Source organism: Syngnathus typhle, linkage group LG3, assembly GCF_033458585.1.
Source record: "Syngnathus typhle isolate RoL2023-S1 ecotype Sweden linkage group LG3, RoL_Styp_1.0, whole genome shotgun sequence".
In the NCBI taxonomy this organism is placed as follows: Eukaryota; Metazoa; Chordata; class Actinopteri; order Syngnathiformes; family Syngnathidae; genus Syngnathus; species Syngnathus typhle.
In genome coordinates, this window is record NC_083740.1 from 3296709 (window position 1) to 3313727 (window position 17019).

General features: G+C 43.5%; 2 protein-coding genes across 2 annotated transcripts; both read left to right on the plus strand.

The window, feature by feature from the left end:
• The first annotated feature begins 361 nt into the window (after positions 1–361).
• LOC133151048 (uncharacterized) lies at positions 362–11842 on the plus strand. The gene is made up of 11 exons (XM_061273783.1): positions 362–634; positions 1401–1444; positions 1574–1639; positions 1745–1811; positions 2418–3470; positions 5450–5525; positions 6960–7705; positions 8836–9196; positions 9556–9797; positions 10421–10600; positions 10977–11842. Exons 1-11 carry the CDS (start codon positions 566–568, stop codon positions 11220–11222), a joined length of 3150 nt encoding a protein of 1049 aa, XP_061129767.1. The 5' UTR covers positions 362–565; the 3' UTR covers positions 11223–11842.
• Positions 11843–14613: 2771 nt separating this feature from the next.
• On the plus strand, positions 14614–17009 carry LOC133151575 (dynein axonemal light chain 4). Its single transcript, XM_061274735.1, has 4 exons — positions 14614–14738; positions 15123–15202; positions 15440–15523; positions 15965–17009. Exons 2-4 carry the CDS (start codon positions 15131–15133, stop codon positions 16127–16129), a joined length of 321 nt encoding a protein of 106 aa, XP_061130719.1. The 5' UTR covers positions 14614–14738; positions 15123–15130; the 3' UTR covers positions 16130–17009.
• Positions 17010–17019: the final 10 nt, after the last annotated feature.

A 17019-nucleotide genomic window follows, 5' to 3' on the forward strand; every position in this document is an offset into this window, starting at 1 on the left:
ATACCCATATTGGCCAGTGATTTGGGATTGTTGACCTGACATGCGCATGATTGATTTACCTTAATGTACAGCTCTTGATAAAGAAAAAAACTTACAGATGCAGTGTGGTATCAAATAGGAATAGAATTATTACAATTGTGTCTAAATATTAGGATTTGTAAGTTATGCACAATTATAGCTACAAATTGATTATATTCCTAACATTTATAGTCGTACTTCATTTTGATCAGTCAGAGGACATTTCATCAACTCATTTATTTTTTTTAATGATAATTATACCAAACGATGAAGAGGAAAGTTGGCATAATTCAATAGTGTCACAAATTCTGGTCACATCTGAACCGGGATGACGTCAGCTAAGAAAAAAGTAGAGCGCGCCTCCGTTCGTTGTGGTATCTTCCTCATTGCCATGACGACCAGGGGGGCTGGCCTCGACCACGTGACACACAGCGGCAAGCAGAACCCAGTAGCCGTGCGTGCGTGCGTGTCGCGGACAGTTCGGCTGCGGTCGAACCGAACAGAGCCGAACCCCTCCATCTCCTGGAACCAATAGCGCATAGATAGGATGGAGCTCTCGGCGATGGGCGATCGCGTCTTCGCCGCGGAAGCCATACTAAAACGCCGCGTCCGAAAGGTGAGCCGCCACCTTCCACGGTCCTCCCGCGTGTTTTGACAGATGTAATCCGCGGGAAAGTCATCCGTCATCGGCGCGTACTCCGGTTTCGGAGGCCTCCGGTTTGCTAAGCTACATGCTAAAATAGCCTGCGAAACATTTCAAGCCATGGTTGCTGCTTTTGAGGCCTTTGCCCGGGCAGTAAAAGTGACACAAAAGAAGCTCCCTTGTGAAACGGTGAGACCGGCGGGAGGAGTTTTTAAAATGGGACATGATTTATGCTGCAGCTAGCAATGGCTAAAGCTACACGGCCACAGTGGGCGTGCATAGCACAGATGTCTCTTGTTAAACGTAACTTTTGTCTTTTCCTCCCGCAAGATGCTTTTTTTAAAAAAACAGGCTTTTCTTTTTTATTATGGTGACCTCTTTTCTCTTTTGACCAGTTCCAGTAGTCCCATTAATTTTGTTGGGGGCCATAAGGTCAGTAAACAATACCAGGGGCTTGCTCAGGTCAAGTGTCAGGTCCATGCAGTGAACCAGGAACACCCCCTCCAGTGACCTCTGAATGGCCTTTACTCCAAACTTTCACTAAGCTTCTTGCCATCTGTCTGTTAAATCAGTTCATCTCAACGTTGGTTCATTGGGGGGTCACAAAACAATTTTCAATCATTTACGCGTCATTATCAGAAATCAACAAAATTCTAAAAAAAAGAGGTCATGTTTTGGAAAAATCGATGGATAAATTTGGATTCATCGATAAACGGCTGAACGTGTGTTTTTATTGCAGGGGCGACTTGAATATTTGGTGAAATGGAAGGGATGGGCAATGAAGTAAGTGTTGCTTCGATTGGTCACGTGTACTGTGAATGTCTAAATATAGATTTTTTTTTATTATATATTTTTTTAAAAAGTCTATTTCAAGATGTGTCCTCTTTTGATGAGTTCTTTGTGCTCATTCAGGGACAGCACCTGGGAGCCAGAGGAGAATATTCTGGATGACAGGCTCATACTTGGCTTTGAGCAAAAGTGAGTAGATGGCTTCCATTTAAAATACGTCTTCATCATTTTAAAATATTTCTATATATATAAAATATTAAATTAAAATAATCACCATAATTTGTTTTTCCCCAGAGAACGAGAGCGGGAATGTAGCGGGCCAAAAAAGCGAGGGCCAAAATCCAAAAACCTTGTGATTAAGGTAAATGGAGACCACACGCCAAACTATGAATCAAAGCTGACGTATAAAGCAAGGGCTGTCACAAAACAAATCTTTTTAGAATTGATTATCTTATCGATTATTCCATTGTTTACACGGGGTAAAGTTGCACCATATTTTTTTTTAAATGGTGGTCTGAAGCCTGAATTGTTTGAGTCAACTTGAATAAGTCAAAGTCATCGTTTAGTAGGGCTACTCGATAAAATCTAATTGCGCTGATTTTTTTTCCTGCAATTTTGCTATTTAATATACCATTATTTTTCTCAAGGTCCACTTCCTGTTTTTTTTTAACAAACACAAGCAATAAATGAATCTATTTTAATAAAAAATATGAATAGTATAGTTCAATAGTAATAGTTCAATGCTGGCCTGTAAAGGAGTGTTTTTTTTTCCCTTTCGTTCGGCATACTTTGTACATAATAATAATGTCGTACGTTCTGCAGTTAAGCAAATTAAGTGTCGGCCCAGCCTTTAAAAGTCAAATGTCGAGTGTGCTTTTGCATACAATAGAGAGAAAGAAAAAAAAAAGTCATACATCACATTTTTTTTATTGTCATGTCTGCAACGTTTGGTAAAACTGCTTTCCAGCCTCAGAAAGGAGAAACAAGCACTCGATGCGCAAAATCCTGCCAAGCCACATCGCGCTCCGTTTCCAGCCGAGCGACTTCTTCCGCCTCCTCTTCCTCGCCTCACCCTTTGCCGCCCACATCCCCGAAGCTCAGCTCCCTGGCCGCAACCCACAAGCTGAAGAAAGACATTCACCGCTGCCACCGCATGTCCCGCCGGCCCCTGCCCCGCTCGGACCCCATGGCGTCCTCTTTCTCCGGGCCCGGCGGCTTGCCGTCCCGGCCTCACGCCTCGCCTTTTTCCGAGACCGTGCGCATCCTCAACCGCCGCGTGAAGCCCCGCGAGGTCAAGCGTGGCCGCATCATCCTTAATCTGAAGGTAATCGACAAGCCGGGTCGCGGCGGATCGAGCGTCGGCGGCTCTCGGAATGTCCCGGGGGGGCGCCAGAACATCCCGTCCCGCAATCGCATCATCGGGAAGAAGGGAGAAGTTCCCTATAGACCTTTCCAGCCCCCGCTGAAGATGCTCGGCTTCCCCATGTACGGGAAGCCTTTTGGGCTGCAGTGCGGGGGCCCCCTGGCCTTCCACCCTCAACCGGGGTCCTGCAACGCCAGGAACACCCGTCCCACACCGTCCCACTTGCACGCTTCCGCACTTCCTTCCCAGTCCAACGGGAATCCTAAAACCTCCCATTCTTTCCCGCCTTCCGGAGAGTCGGCACAATCCAAAAGTCCCGCAGAATCTCCAAATATCCCCCCGTCCGCTCCCGCCAACCCCTCTGCATCGGCCGCACTGCCCGCTGGGGAGGACGCCGCTGACGCCTTAGGCGCCTCCTTGCCCCAAGGGGGCGGCGGCCCGCCAGAACAAGCCAGGGTGCCTGCTGAGGGCGACCCCGACTGGCACCCGCAAATAGGATCCAGCTGCAAGGACGTGGTGGTCACAGACGTCACCACCAACCTGGTCACCGTCACCATCAAGGAGTTCCCTTCCCCCGCTTCGTGCCCCGCCTCGCCCATCACGGCGGAAGGCGCCGCATCACCGCGCTCCGCCTCTGACAGCCCGGAGAACAACCCAGCCAAGCCATAACAAACCTTCAACATTGCATAGCTGCCGTCCCTTTATGTCCAAAATGACACAAATGCTGACTTTTTTGCGAGGTATTAATTTAACAATACAGTAAACATAATAGCAACAGAACCTGGCGGTGAATAGTTAAAAACCACAAGTCAGTGATGCCCTACATTCTAATTAGTTAATGCTCACCATGAACTATTATCCCGTTTCAAAGTCTCTCCCAAGACGTTGGACGTTGCAAGAGGGAATTTAACTAAGTGTGAGGCGCTCTTTCTAAAAAAAAAAAAGTATTCGCTTTCTAAAAAAAAAAAAAAGTATTTTTTTTTTAAATAGCTAACTCCAAATGGGCAGGTGTTTATCGTATGTTTTTTATGACCTTGCATTTACTTGAACTATTTTGACAAATAAATGAATTAATTTCAACAATCTCCTAAACTAGATTTTTTGCATTTTGCCTAGTGGATAAATTGTGTTTTAGCCCCCCCCACCCCCTCCTCCCCAATTGTTACGCCGACTCTGGACCTCAGAACTCGTCACCCTGTTGTACTCTCATATCATAACAGTATTACAAAGTTCCCCAAATAAATTGCCTTACAGCTGCTAACCCCCCACCCCGCCGCCCGCACCCCTGCCACACAACTTAAGCATGAATATGAAGACGCAAGCTCGTAAAAACAAAGAGGGAAAAAAAAATGACGCGTCTCCCGTCATGGGTTCACTCGGAGGGGCTCATTCCAAAAATGGGCCACGGGTCTTTTGAATTTGACGATTTCTGGAATGAGCTGTTGCGAGGACCGTAGATCTCCGCTAAGTTTAAGTTGTGGGTAGAAGTTGTGTTGAATTGTACTAAGGTGTGAATTAGGCATCCTTTTTCTGTTGTCATATGGGGTAACACAACTCCACTTAGTGTCTTATATTTCTACCAAATAGGGATTATTATTTGTTTTGTTTTTTCTAGTTGGGTTTTCCCTTTTTTAATGCTCTGCTTGTATAATTTCCAGTGTTTTATTTAGCACTGTTTTTTTTAAAAGGAGCCTTGTTTGTTGAATTGAGGAAAAAAAAAAAGCCTTTGTGTTCGTTGTACTGTAAACCACCTTTTCAAAATATGCATAATTACCTTCAGTGTGATGCAATTCAAGTTAGCTCGTTTCGGAGTTCTGTACACGGGAGACATTGTAATGTATGTATCTTTCTGAAGCATGTTTTCAATTGTACAAATGATATATCTCATGTTACCTGTGCACTCGTTGTATTCTGTGTTTTTCCTTTTATGAGACTTTAAATTAAAAAGCTGTGAAGAAGCACTTTGCCCCATTAGTTTTTTTTTACCCCCAATGAAATTACTCCCGAATAACTTGGATGGGAATTTTTCCTGCATGGCATTGAAGGCATCATTTTATGGCTAATTTAAACAGAAATCCAGGTAATTCCAAGTAGTTCCTTCACAATAAAACACTTTGTTGGCCTTACCTTCAAACTGAGTTCCTTTTAACGTATTTCTAATTTGCCTTACAAATGCTCATAAAAGCATTTTTCAGGAATCCCACAGGGTGGCGCTATTGTGCAACACAAAAAGGCCACGACGCCCGCAGATTCGTCAGGAAAGCTAGTTCAATAGCAATGTATTCTTTCTGTTATTTTCTCACAGATGTCAAACTCAAGGCCCGGGGTCCAGATACGGCCCGCCACATCATTTGATGTGGCCCGCGAAGACAAATTGTGCATCATTACTAGAATTGCAAATTGTCTTCACTTTTAATCTTTTTTTTGTAATATTTGACCAGTTTTTACTCGTTTGATTTGAAAATGAGTTATTTGTCCGTTTGTTTTGTAGCTTTTACTGTATATAAGATCTTCATACATTAATTCATAATGGCCCTCTGAAAGAAGACTACAATGCGGCCCGCGGAAAAAATAAGTTTGACACCCCTAGCTGCTTTGAAATGACTTTCGATGACACTCTTGTCTATTTCATGCAGCGAGTGACCTCTATTGAGAGGCCAGACGGAATTAAAGTCGTCCCCGTGGTGTCATCAGTGGCCCACTTCTGTGCAAGTGCGTGCGTGCATGCGCATGCCATGTCGGCCACCTCTGAGATTAAGCTGAAATCTAGGCTGCAGGTCACACCAAATATTAATACTAGTCAAGTGGAATATGATGAAGCCTCATTTTGAGTAGTTATGACTGAAATGAGAAATCTTGACTTTTTCAGACATGTTTGTAATTTATACCACAAGAAAAATGACCAAGAAAAAAATCTGATTTCTGAATTCTGCTCAAATCTTCCAACGTTGATGCTAACCGTGTTATTTTGCATCGTTTTAGTATTAAGAGAAGTAAACCTCATTCGCATGACCTTGTTAGCGTGATGTGGCTAACGCATTAGCATGGATTTTCAGCAGCATTATTCGGTTGCTTTCGTTTTAGTTTCAGCTCACTTTCAATTTTTCTCTTTATTTACTCATCTACACTCTGTGTTATTTCCCGGACATTTAACTGAGCAAAGCAATTGATTTATTCCCTTTCGTTGTGTTTGAGAACTGTGAACGTGGACCATTAATGTTTAATGACACTTTGCTTCCAGTTTTCTCTGATGTTACGGATGTATGGAGGTATAGATAGATAGATAGATAGATAGATAGATAGATAGATAGATAGATAGATAGATAGATAGATAGATAGATAGATAGATAGATAGATAGATAGATAGATAGATAGATAGATAGATAGATAGATAGATAGATAGATAGATAGATAGATAGATAGATAGATAGATAGATAGATAGATAGATAGATAGATAGATAGATAGATAGATAGATAGAATTTGAGTTTAATGCAATACAGATTATTTTTTGCTTGTGTATCTTTAAAATAAAGAAAACACATAGGAAGTGGATTTAACATAATCGCTGATGTCATCACTATTGCAATATTACATATTTTAAATAAATACATTATCCTCACTTATGAGACCAAACAACTTTCAAATGGCCTACAAATAAAATAACTTTGGTATTCTGATATTAATTTTGTGCGGATATTTTTGAAAAGGATAGGAGAATACTCTTGACTGCAAGGCAGGAGCTCAAACCACTTGGATGACTCGGTATTGCAGTGGTCCTACAAATAGAACAATATGACATTTCATTGTCACCTTTTATTCTTTCTGCTTCTTGTCATGCTACATCCTGCCATGCACACACACACACACACACACACACACACACACTTGCATTGATCCATCACTGCCTTGTTTATTCACACTGCTGCTACTGCGAATTCACCCCGGCCATCCTGCTGCGACTGACGCAGAGGCACACAGCTTGGCTCCTCCTCCTCCTCTTGCACGGTGCAGTCTCCATGGCAACACACAGAGGAGAGAGCAGCTTAGCAACAACACGACGAGCATCCAGACCGCTCGGTACTCCAGAGCAGCAGACATCCTCCGAGAGAATCCTCTCCAATTGTCATTTTTCATTGATATTGAGAAGGATATTTTTTTTTGATTTACAGTACAATGAAGTTCATGGTGGTTCTGGTGGGCGCTGGCACGCTGGCCTTCCTTGGCGCCGTCATCTGCATCTTCGCTAGCGTTTACCCCCGCAAACACGCCGTGGCTCTGGCCGACAACGGCACCCTGATGTCAGAGACGCTCCTCCAGCCTCTGGAGCGGCCCGGCGCGGTGGCTCACGCCGGCCCGCTCGGGGCTCTGCACGGCGCCGACTCCTACGGCGGAGAGAACGGACTTGGCTTGGGGCTTCCCACGTTGAATGAGCTCGACATCGGCGAGGAGACCGGCCGAGGTTCAGCCAAGGTGTTCAGCTACAGCCGACTCATCTGCACACCGGTTCCGCTCGGGGACTGTAAGAGGAAAGAAGCGGGGCAGCAGCCGCTGGCGGACGACCCTCTCGTCGATGAGGACTGGACGTTCCTCCGCACCACCGCGGAGGAACTCCGGCAGATGGTCATGCAGCAGAACGACCAGATCCTCATGGACCAGAGAACGATTCGCGAGCTGACAGGAAAGCTGAGTGAGTGCGAGAGCGGCCTGGAAGAGGAGGACAGCGGGAGGGCCGGACCCGAACGCAGTATCGGGGTCTGGAGCGGGAACCGGCGGGTCATGGCCGGGGACGACGTCAGCTCTTCGGCCGCCTCGCAGCTGCAGACGGCCCGAGCCGTGGAGGAGCTTGCTCGGGCCATCATGGACCTGAAGGACCGAATTGAGAAGCTCGAGGTAAGAGCAGATTGATATTGTTCCACAATGCAATTTTTTTTCTTTGTTTAAAATAATAACTCAATATCAAAAGATTAGTTTTTTTTAAACTTTAACTTCAACTTGACCAAGTTCCTCCCCAAGTGTAATATTTGAGAAGACAAAATTGCCCAAAGTCATGATTCGATTCAGTTGCCCAACACTTCATGTCAGCATAATTGCTCAAGACAATTTTCACTTACCGTAATTTTCGGACTATAAGTCGCGTTTCTTTTCATCGTTTGGGGGGGGGGGGGGCGATTTATACTCAGGAGCGACTTATATACATATATATGTTTTTTTTCACTTTTTTGGGCATTTTATGGCTGGTGCGACTTATACTCCGGTGCGACTTATAGTCCGAAAATTACGGTATTATCACCATATCAATTAAAAACATTGCACTTGCTAAAAAATTATACAACCGTCGATTCTTAGTCACTGCAAATAGAATCAAGGCAACCAGACGTTTGCTGAATTTTTCCACTTCATCTTGCTTTTCCCAAAACGTTTAATATATTGGCCAATTGTAATGTGACGATCTGATGATCTTAAATCCTGACGATTGGAAGTGTTTGCCACCAGCATCCTTCACCCCGACACGCCCCAGTACTGTGACAGCAGCATTTCTCCCTCCCCTCATTCCACATGCAGGATAGAGAGACATAAATAAAAGATGAAGCTGGCCAGGTTGTGCAGAGAAAGGTCAGCTTCTTAACAGCTTGCGTGTTTGTGTGTGTGTGGGCGAAGATGGAGACAGGGGCACGCTTCGAAATAAATAGACAGTTCCAAGGTTATCAATTTGCATCCTGGACATGCAGTCCTTGCCTCAGCAATTCTTGATATTTATTCATCTTTTGTTCTTTTTTTTTAAGTCCGTATTGATTGACACGACATCATTATACTTCAGTCACCCTTGACAAACAATAAGACAATCAATGATTGTCTTGTCTATTTTGCTGAATGAGAAATAAATAACTGCCAAGTCCTTAAAATTAAATTTATTTATTTTCAATTCTACGGGCATGTAAGTGTTAATAATTTTTATTTTTTTTTTCTGAATGACAAGAACATTTCTTTTGAAGTTAGACTCAGTATTTGGCTTCCTCCAGGCAGAGATCGGCCCAGCTGCTTTGAACCTCACGGACACGTCTACAGGAACAAGCAGCGGCAGCAGCACACCGATGACCACCAAGCCCCCCACTCCACCCACCGGCAACACCAACCCCCTGCCCCCGGCAGGCCCCGGGGCCAGACGACCGGGCTCTCCCGCTTCCAAGCTCCCGGCCAAGGGGACCCCGGGTCGCGGGAAAGCTCCGTGGAGGGTGGAGGACCTGGAGGGTGAGCTGGAGAGGAAAATAAAAATGTTGGAGAAGGAGCGGCAGGCCATGAGGAAGGAGACACAAGGGCAGTATGAGAAGATCACCCAGGGCTTGGACACCGCCAATCACCGCGTCAGCGAACTGGAGCACAGTGAGTGGGCTTTACCAAAAGGCAGCTGGATATTAAAAGCATATTATCGTATAGCAACTTTACGTCTCGCTAGCTCAAATACTTTTAGCACGCTTTTAAATTCTCATTTTGTCTTGAGTCATCCAATTTGTCGAGGAAGCTTCTTCTAGCGAGATTCATTGCTTGAGAGACAAAGAAAAAAAACGTATCGTTGAGGGTGGCTCCATCTGTCTCGTGTTGCTTTTCGATTCTTTTAAGTCTTTTCGAGGCGCTACCCAGAGCCTGATCATTAGTGGAGCTCTTATTGGAGCAACAACAACGTTCGTGTGTCACCATTCACAAGTGCCGCCATTTTCTGTCAACATTCTTTCTCTTGAAAGCCCTAACAGAGCCGTCCTTCCCCGACGGCTTCGTGCTGTCCTTCCCCATGCGCACCAACTACATGTACGGCCTGGTCCGGAAGGAGATCACCGAGATGTACGCCTTCACCGCTTGTGTGTGGCTGAAGGCTAAGGAAGGCGGGATCGGTACGCCTTTCTCCTACTCGGTACCCGGACAGCCTAACGAGCTGGTGTTGCTGCAGGGTGTCCACAACCCCGTGGAGCTGCTCATTAATGATAAGGTACGAAGCCAGATCTTGATCCAGATCTTGATCCGGATCTTGAGCCGGATCTTGATCCAGATCTTGATCCAGATCTTGATCCAGATCTCGATCCAGATCTCGATCCAGATCTTGATCCAGATCTTGATCCAGATCTTGATCCAGATCTAGTCAAAATAATACGTTGTTTTAACAAAGCACAATATTAGTGCTTTTTGTTTGCTGAGAACACAACCGATTGCTACGCGTTCTTACTCTGTGCGACAAAAGATTCCGATTAACTAACAATCGGTCAGGCTACCATTTGATCGGAAGCGACGGTCGTGTGCCAGCCAGACATTTAGCATGAGGAAGTAGCAAAAGCGGCCTTGGATTGTCACTCAACACATGAATTATGATCCAAATCAAAGTCTATTGTTAAAAAAAAAAATAAAGATTGTCAGTACAGAGTCAACCTTTGTGAACAACACATGGTAGCTAGCGTGAGCTAGCTTGATAAGCTAATCTAGCAGCCTTTAGGTTCAGTTGTGTCAAATGACACACTTGTGTCACAAAGAAAGTTAAAACTTTACAACCCTGCCAAGCCAACACGACTCGTATGTGGACATTTCACTCGGCTAACTCGTCCTCACATCCGCTCCCAGGTAGCACAGTTGCCGCTGTCGCTCCCTCAAGACGCATGGCAGCATATCTGCGTTAGCTGGACCTTGAGGGACGGTGTGTGGAAGGCCTACCAGGGTGGCAAGATGAAGGGGCGGGGAGAAGGACTGGCCGCCTGGCACCCCATCAAACCTGGTGGGGTGCTCATCCTGGGCCAGGAGCAGGTAAAAAATGTTTGAAATGTTCGGAGGGAATTGGATGCTATCCTTGTGTTATTCACGGAAACTCACATTTTCCGCAAAAGGAAATCCGATGTTGTTCTATTGATGTTGAAGAGGTTTTTTTGGTTGAATCGTAATTTTGCGGACACGCTAATGTTAGCATGTTGCTTTGTTTGTCACTTTTCAGGGGTTACACGTTCCATGATCATCAATCGATGGATTTCCTAGAGCTAATACGTAGTAGGGAAGGAGGAATTTCAGAGTAATGTTTTCTTGGGGGGTACAACCTGAATTTCAGAAGATTCCTGCCCTGTAATAAATAGAAAACAAACAAAATGACTCCCCTGAACCACACCTTTCTTTCTTTCCCCAACCCAAGGACACCCTCGGCGGACGTTTCGATGCCTCCCAGGCGCTGGTTGGTGAACTCTCCCAGTTCAACTTATGGGACCGGGTATTGAAGCCCGCCGAAGTCGCCGCCCTGGCGGAATGCAACTCCTCTGTACTCGGGAACATCGCCCCCTGGACCGATCTGGACGTAGACGTCTATGGAGGAGCCATCAAGGAGTCCTTAGACCCCTGCCACGCTGCTGAGAGATCCAACCCCTCCAGCCCAAAACAGTGAGGGCCGAGAGAGTGCGAGATTTTGTCGAGGGGTAAATTAAACGACTTGAGAATGTAAAGCATTTGTTCGGAGCTCGGGGATCTGACGGGACGCAGCTAATGTAACGTTAAGAGCTCGTCTGTTTTCCATGTGGGTGTGTTTGGTGTTTAGTTCGAAACTGAGAATGAGGTTAGTCTTGGGATTGATTACCTTCGTCGGATAATCAAAACGCAAGCTTGTCGATGGACTATCAGTGCTAGTTTGGGTCAATCATCTCTGTGAAGTGAAAAATCAAAGCTTCGAGGTCTTCGGGTTGTGATGCAGGTGTAGTCGGTGAAGATGGAAAGCTTTTGCGTCCCCTCGTGTTGTGTTTATTGCTGAAATCGAGTTCTCGAGGATTCTCAAGATCATGACGTCATGTTCAAGTGTCCATACTCCTCCCACCATTTGCAGTGATCTAATAGCGTAAATGTGTAATTATTGTGTGTTTATGTAGCCTTGCTAATGTCGGCCGCCCCGCGGTAGCTTGACACAATCGCACAATCGGGAAAAGCTGTACTCTCGATCCATTCGCACTTTGATGCCAAACTGTGATTTAGAAGATTAAATTGTACCCTGGCTAAACCCCACAGAATGTTTTTTTTTTTTAATGTTCGGATTTTTGTCCCTCTCAAGACGTCTTGTTTGGGTAAATTGAAAATTCCGTTTGTAAAGAACATTAAAAGTCATCAAGTAATTCAATAAAAATGTTTTTTTGTTTTTTAACTTTATACTCAATGACCATGTTTAGAGGGATCTTCAGAATTAGAGTAATAATGGTTTTAAATTGCTATGATTGAGTTGCATTAAAAATAAATATCAGGATTTAATTTAATTTTTACCCTACCAAAATGTAAGTTTGTGCACTCAAGTGGGATTTGCTTCAAACTATTTCTTGTCTCAGTAGACGAGTGCAGAGACGTATGCAGGCCACGCTCAAAACAAATCGCAAAAAAAAAAATTGATATTATCACGAGTCTGTGTAAAAAATGTAACGAATTCATGTCCTCATTTTATAAGAATAAAAATATGATGAGATTCAAGTTGGAAATGCGCTCCAAAAAAACACTCCGTCCAATCTTTTGCACAATAAATCTCACAGAGAGACACAAACACAAATGCAACCTCAGAGATAATTATCATCATAAATACAGATGCACGAGGGAGGATGGAGATTCATTAGCGTTGGAGAATAACAATAACCCGATGCTTATTGCATTAATTAAAATCGTACAAAAGCTTTTCTGCATTGCAAATTCAGCTCGATTCATCTCCCTGGGATAAAACCGCTTAAAGGGCCTTGTGGAAAATATTGAAAATACTGGCCTCAACAACCCCAAAAACAGAATTTGTTGAAAACCAAATTAAATCAGTGTTAGCTAGTAGCCTGGCAGCTTTCAGGTTTTCTGCCTGCTTTTCCAATAAACTGATTTCTGGGGCGTTCATTGTTCGTCGTGACTGCAACAAAGACTCAACGTGTCGATTTTTCTAAGCACACCCAAAATAACGTGGGATCATCCAAAACCTAAAAACTCTGACTGTGAGGCAGACGTGCTAACCGCTAATCCAACATGCTGCTGCATCATTAACGTCATAACGTCTCACGAGTCACTGCCGTATTATCAAGCCGTCAGTCTTGAGACATCTGTTCGATTATTGTCACGAATGGCCATCCCCTTTCAACCCCCGAACAATCTGCATCCGCTACAAATGAATTATAGATGCTCACTAATTGGCTTTCCTGCAGGCAGCCACACATGACACAAACCTTTGCTTGACCTTTTTATCTTGGCGCTGCCTTCACAAACACGCATAAAAAGTTTTTGGTTTTTTTACATCCTCGCATTGCCTCGCTGTGACTCATCCCACTCGGGTTATTCCAAAAGTCATCGACAAAATGTTAGCTTTCATCTGTCGTCGAGAAACTGTTTAAAAGAAGCTCGCATCTTCCCTCTGGGATTCTTTATCGTAAGCCTACATTTCTTATTCTTTGGTTATTCAGTCCACATTCATACCTTCTTGCAATTTGTGCAATTGATATTTTTACAAGAAGTCTGCTTCAGGCCTGAGCTTCATTAGAAGGGTCCCACCACACATTTTGCATGCAGTTTGAGTTAGTCATTTTAATGACATCTAAAACAGAAGTTGTGAAGGCCAAGCCATTAAATCTTTTCTCCTTTGAGGAGTTTACATGTTGATACAGAATACTAAATGTCATGTCGTACACAAACATTTATAACCACAATTATCACTACTTTACACAATCAGTTTTCTTTTAAACACATCAATAATTGAGATCGTCTGCCGCGCTGTCACAATCAAACTGGGTCATTCGGATTGATGTCGTTAAATGGCGTAATCTGGTGCCACACAATTAGTCATACAACACGCTGATTATCTACGTGCTCATAGCCCACGCACTGTGAGAGGTTCATCTGGACTGGAGCTGACCTGGAGTTGCGCCCAATGAGCCCAAACGAGATGAAGAATATTATTATTTTGCCATGTTTGCTTGCCTGTCCAAAAATCCGTAATCCAATCTGATCTACGGCAGAGTGAGTAGTACTTGTTTTAGATTAACCCTTAGATGCATAAATGGGGGATTTTCTTTTTTTTAATATCTTCATAATAAAAAGATGTTATCTTTTCATATTTCAGGTATTCCTCAAAAAAACATGTTTTTTTTACACACGCACACAATGGATGTTCACAATGTTCACATTTTTCTATGACTGTTCTAGGTAACTGTCTTTTTTAAAAAAAATAAAAAAAATTCTATGACTGTTCTGGGTAATTGTGTTTTTCAAAAACGTTAAAAAGTTCCAAACAAAAATAAGAATCTAAATCATTGCTGTGTGATCCTAGATATATTAGCTAATATCATAGAAGTGAATTACTCTCTACCAGAATGACAAAAATGGGATTAAAAACACATTGATTCTAATATGTTCTAATAACATTCTAATAACATTGTAATAATATTCTAATAACTTTTGACCCACTTAAGGAAGAGTCTAGGTAACTTGTCACTTGTGGGAACCGCTTAAATAGGGTAAGACACATTTTACTGTCTGCAAGTGTCACTATTTTGTACTTTAAAGAAACCATAAGTAAAATGAAAAAGCGTTTGGTGTGTTTATATCAGATAATACAAGAGTCGTGCAACTCACTAGACTAGCAAAACAATTGTATATTGAGAAAACTTTAAAAATACAGAATAACAGTATCCATTTAAAAAATACATCGCATAAATATCGAAAATGTATGAAATATATAAACAGTCAAATCCGATTGATAAAAAATAAATAAATCAGAAAATAAATGAATGAATAAATGTCAAACTCGAGTCGATTGACAAGACCAAGAGCCTATAGAGACGCTGCGTGTCACGAGTAGGCGGGGCTTCTTCTGTCCGTGTAGTTCTTGTTTAAAATGTCCCCCTAACAACCCCTGGGACTCAAACTGTGGAACTTTTCCTGCGGTCCAAACGCCTCCTGAGTAAGTCATTCAACATTTTCATGACTAGCCCTTAACAAACCCTGAAGAGTCAACGACCGCCTGGTGAAAGACAATGTGTTTAATGTTATCTGTTCGCCACGGAGCTAACGCTAAGCTAACTGGATAGCTCGTGAACGATGCTTCTTAGGTTCCACTATCTCCGCCTGCTGCCTGCTAAGTGTTTACAAACTAGCCACAATGGCCCTCGGTTTTTTAAAGATAAAAACTTGCGATTTGAGTAGAAAATGACTTTTGACTTTCACAACTGGATGCTTTGTTCTTTCGCTAGCTTGGTAGGTTTTCTTGTGTGTCGTTGCTAAGTGATGCTCAGTACTAACAAATGTACATTTTTTAGAATTGTTTTAACGTGGCAACTGTTCACAGGAGTCGTGATGGCAGGAACCGGCGAGGCAAAGAAAGAAGAGGCCGACTACAAGAGACTACACAGTTTCCCACTTATCAGGGTAGGAGAGTGATGATATCATCAGTCATGATGTTCTGAGCATTGGATCTGGAGTGTGGTTTGGAGAATGCGAGGGAAAACTACTGTTTGAGAATGACAACATTTATAATCTACATTATAAAGACAGTCATGGGTGTGAATTCCTCACGCAGCTGTCCGTGCCTCTGAGATAGATGAAGCAGAAATATGGAAATGATAATAATTGGTATCAGAAGATAAAGTATTGATTTGTCCTCAGCACACGGACATGCCTGAGGAAATGAGGGTGGAGACGATGGAGCTGTGCGTGACTGCCTGTGAAAAGTTTGCTACCAACAATGAGGTACGTTGGCGACAAAATGGAAGTGCAATTTCTTTTTTTCCCCGCATTGAAAAAGTTGTTCCAGTGTAAAAAAATACAATCTGATATATGTAGGTCAGCCTCCAATAGTGAAACAGCGGAAATAACTGGTACCTCAATAAAATTCAATAATCAGGGATAATATATTTTTATTGGAGACAAGTGGTACAGACAATGTACCGTAATTTTCGGAATATAAGTCGTGTTTTTTTTCATAGTTTGGGTGGGTGGGGGGTGGGGGGTGGGGGGCGACTTATACTCAAGAGCGACTTATATGTTTTTTTTTTCACTTTTTTGGGCATTTTATGGCTGGTGCGATTTATACTCCAGTGCGACTTATAGTCCGAAAATTACGGTAAGTGGAGTTGTTCTGATGTTTTTCTTTTTTTTTCCCTACATGGACTTCCTGCCATTGGTCTCCAGAGCGCCGCCAAGATGATCAAAGAGTCCATGGACAAGAAGTTCGGCAGTTCGTGGCACGTGGTGATCGGCGAGGGTTTTGGCTTTGAGGTCACGCACGAGGTGAAGAACCTGCTCTACATGTTCTTTGGAGGTAGTTTGGCCGTGTGCGTGTGGAAGTGCTCCTAGCACACGCATACATACAGCCACTTCCTATTATTCACTCATCTCGCCGACTCGGTGAAAGCAAACCAGTTGGACTACAAAAAGGTCACTGAGGTTGACGGCTGCTTGAACTATGGCGAGAAGAACTTTGACATCAAGTCTTGACTTGAAGACACTTGAACAGCTTCCTGCCTTATCTCACATTTCTTTCCAAGGAGTTTCCATGTTGTCACCACTCACTTTGAACTTAACGGGCCAGGGTTCTCCAAACAATTATGTTCTCTATCCTCTGCAGGGACCGTCTAGTGCGCGTGTGTGCTGGACACACACGCGCACATCACCACTGACAACGTTTACGTCATCTCAACATTTCTTACAATGAGACGCACTTGTCTTTCAATACAATGTTTTTAGATTTTTTTTTTTAAACGTGTACATAGTTGGATGCGACGTTTAACAAGCGGCATCTTCGTAAAAACGACCTGATCTACCTTTTCTTCTTGTTGTAGAGAATTTTTATAACAACCCGGCATGTTTTAACCGCCTTTGTTCTGTATCAACGGTACAGACACCCAATGAGGCGGACTGCCTAAGTGAAATGCTAATGACTGAGGCAGATTTGTGAATTCTTGCTGTTTACTGAGGTCGCTTTAGAGCCATAACAAGAGGAGGGACCCTCCTGTGTCCAGGCGTGTCAAGTATAACACTTCTCCCAACACGTCGGCGCTGTCCGACAAGGATTTTCTACGTCTCATTAGTAGATGCCGACAATTTGGTTACGTGGCAATAATCCCGCCATAGGTGAAGGATCTTCTGTCGCTGTGATTTTAAAGAACTGCTGAGCAAAGTGGCGAACATGAGCGAAAGAGATCATGGATAATAAACTCTGAAATGTGGAACAAAAGTTTGCGCTG

Coding starts and splice junctions, on each gene's coding strand:
- LOC133151048 (XM_061273783.1), top strand. CDS start 566: ATGGAGCTCTCGGCGATGGGCGATCGCGTCTTCGCCGCGGAAGCCATA. Junction 1,445..1,573: donor TGGAAGGGATGGGCAATGAA/GTAAGTGTTGCT, acceptor GTGCTCATTCAG/GGACAGCACCTGGGAGCCAG. Junction 7,706..8,835: donor ACCGAATTGAGAAGCTCGAG/GTAAGAGCAGAT, acceptor GGCTTCCTCCAG/GCAGAGATCGGCCCAGCTGC.
- LOC133151575 (XM_061274735.1), top strand. CDS start 15,131: ATGGCAGGAACCGGCGAGGCAAAGAAAGAAGAGGCCGACTACAAGAGA. Junction 15,203..15,439: donor ACAGTTTCCCACTTATCAGG/GTAGGAGAGTGA, acceptor ATTTGTCCTCAG/CACACGGACATGCCTGAGGA. Junction 15,524..15,964: donor AGTTTGCTACCAACAATGAG/GTACGTTGGCGA, acceptor ATTGGTCTCCAG/AGCGCCGCCAAGATGATCAA.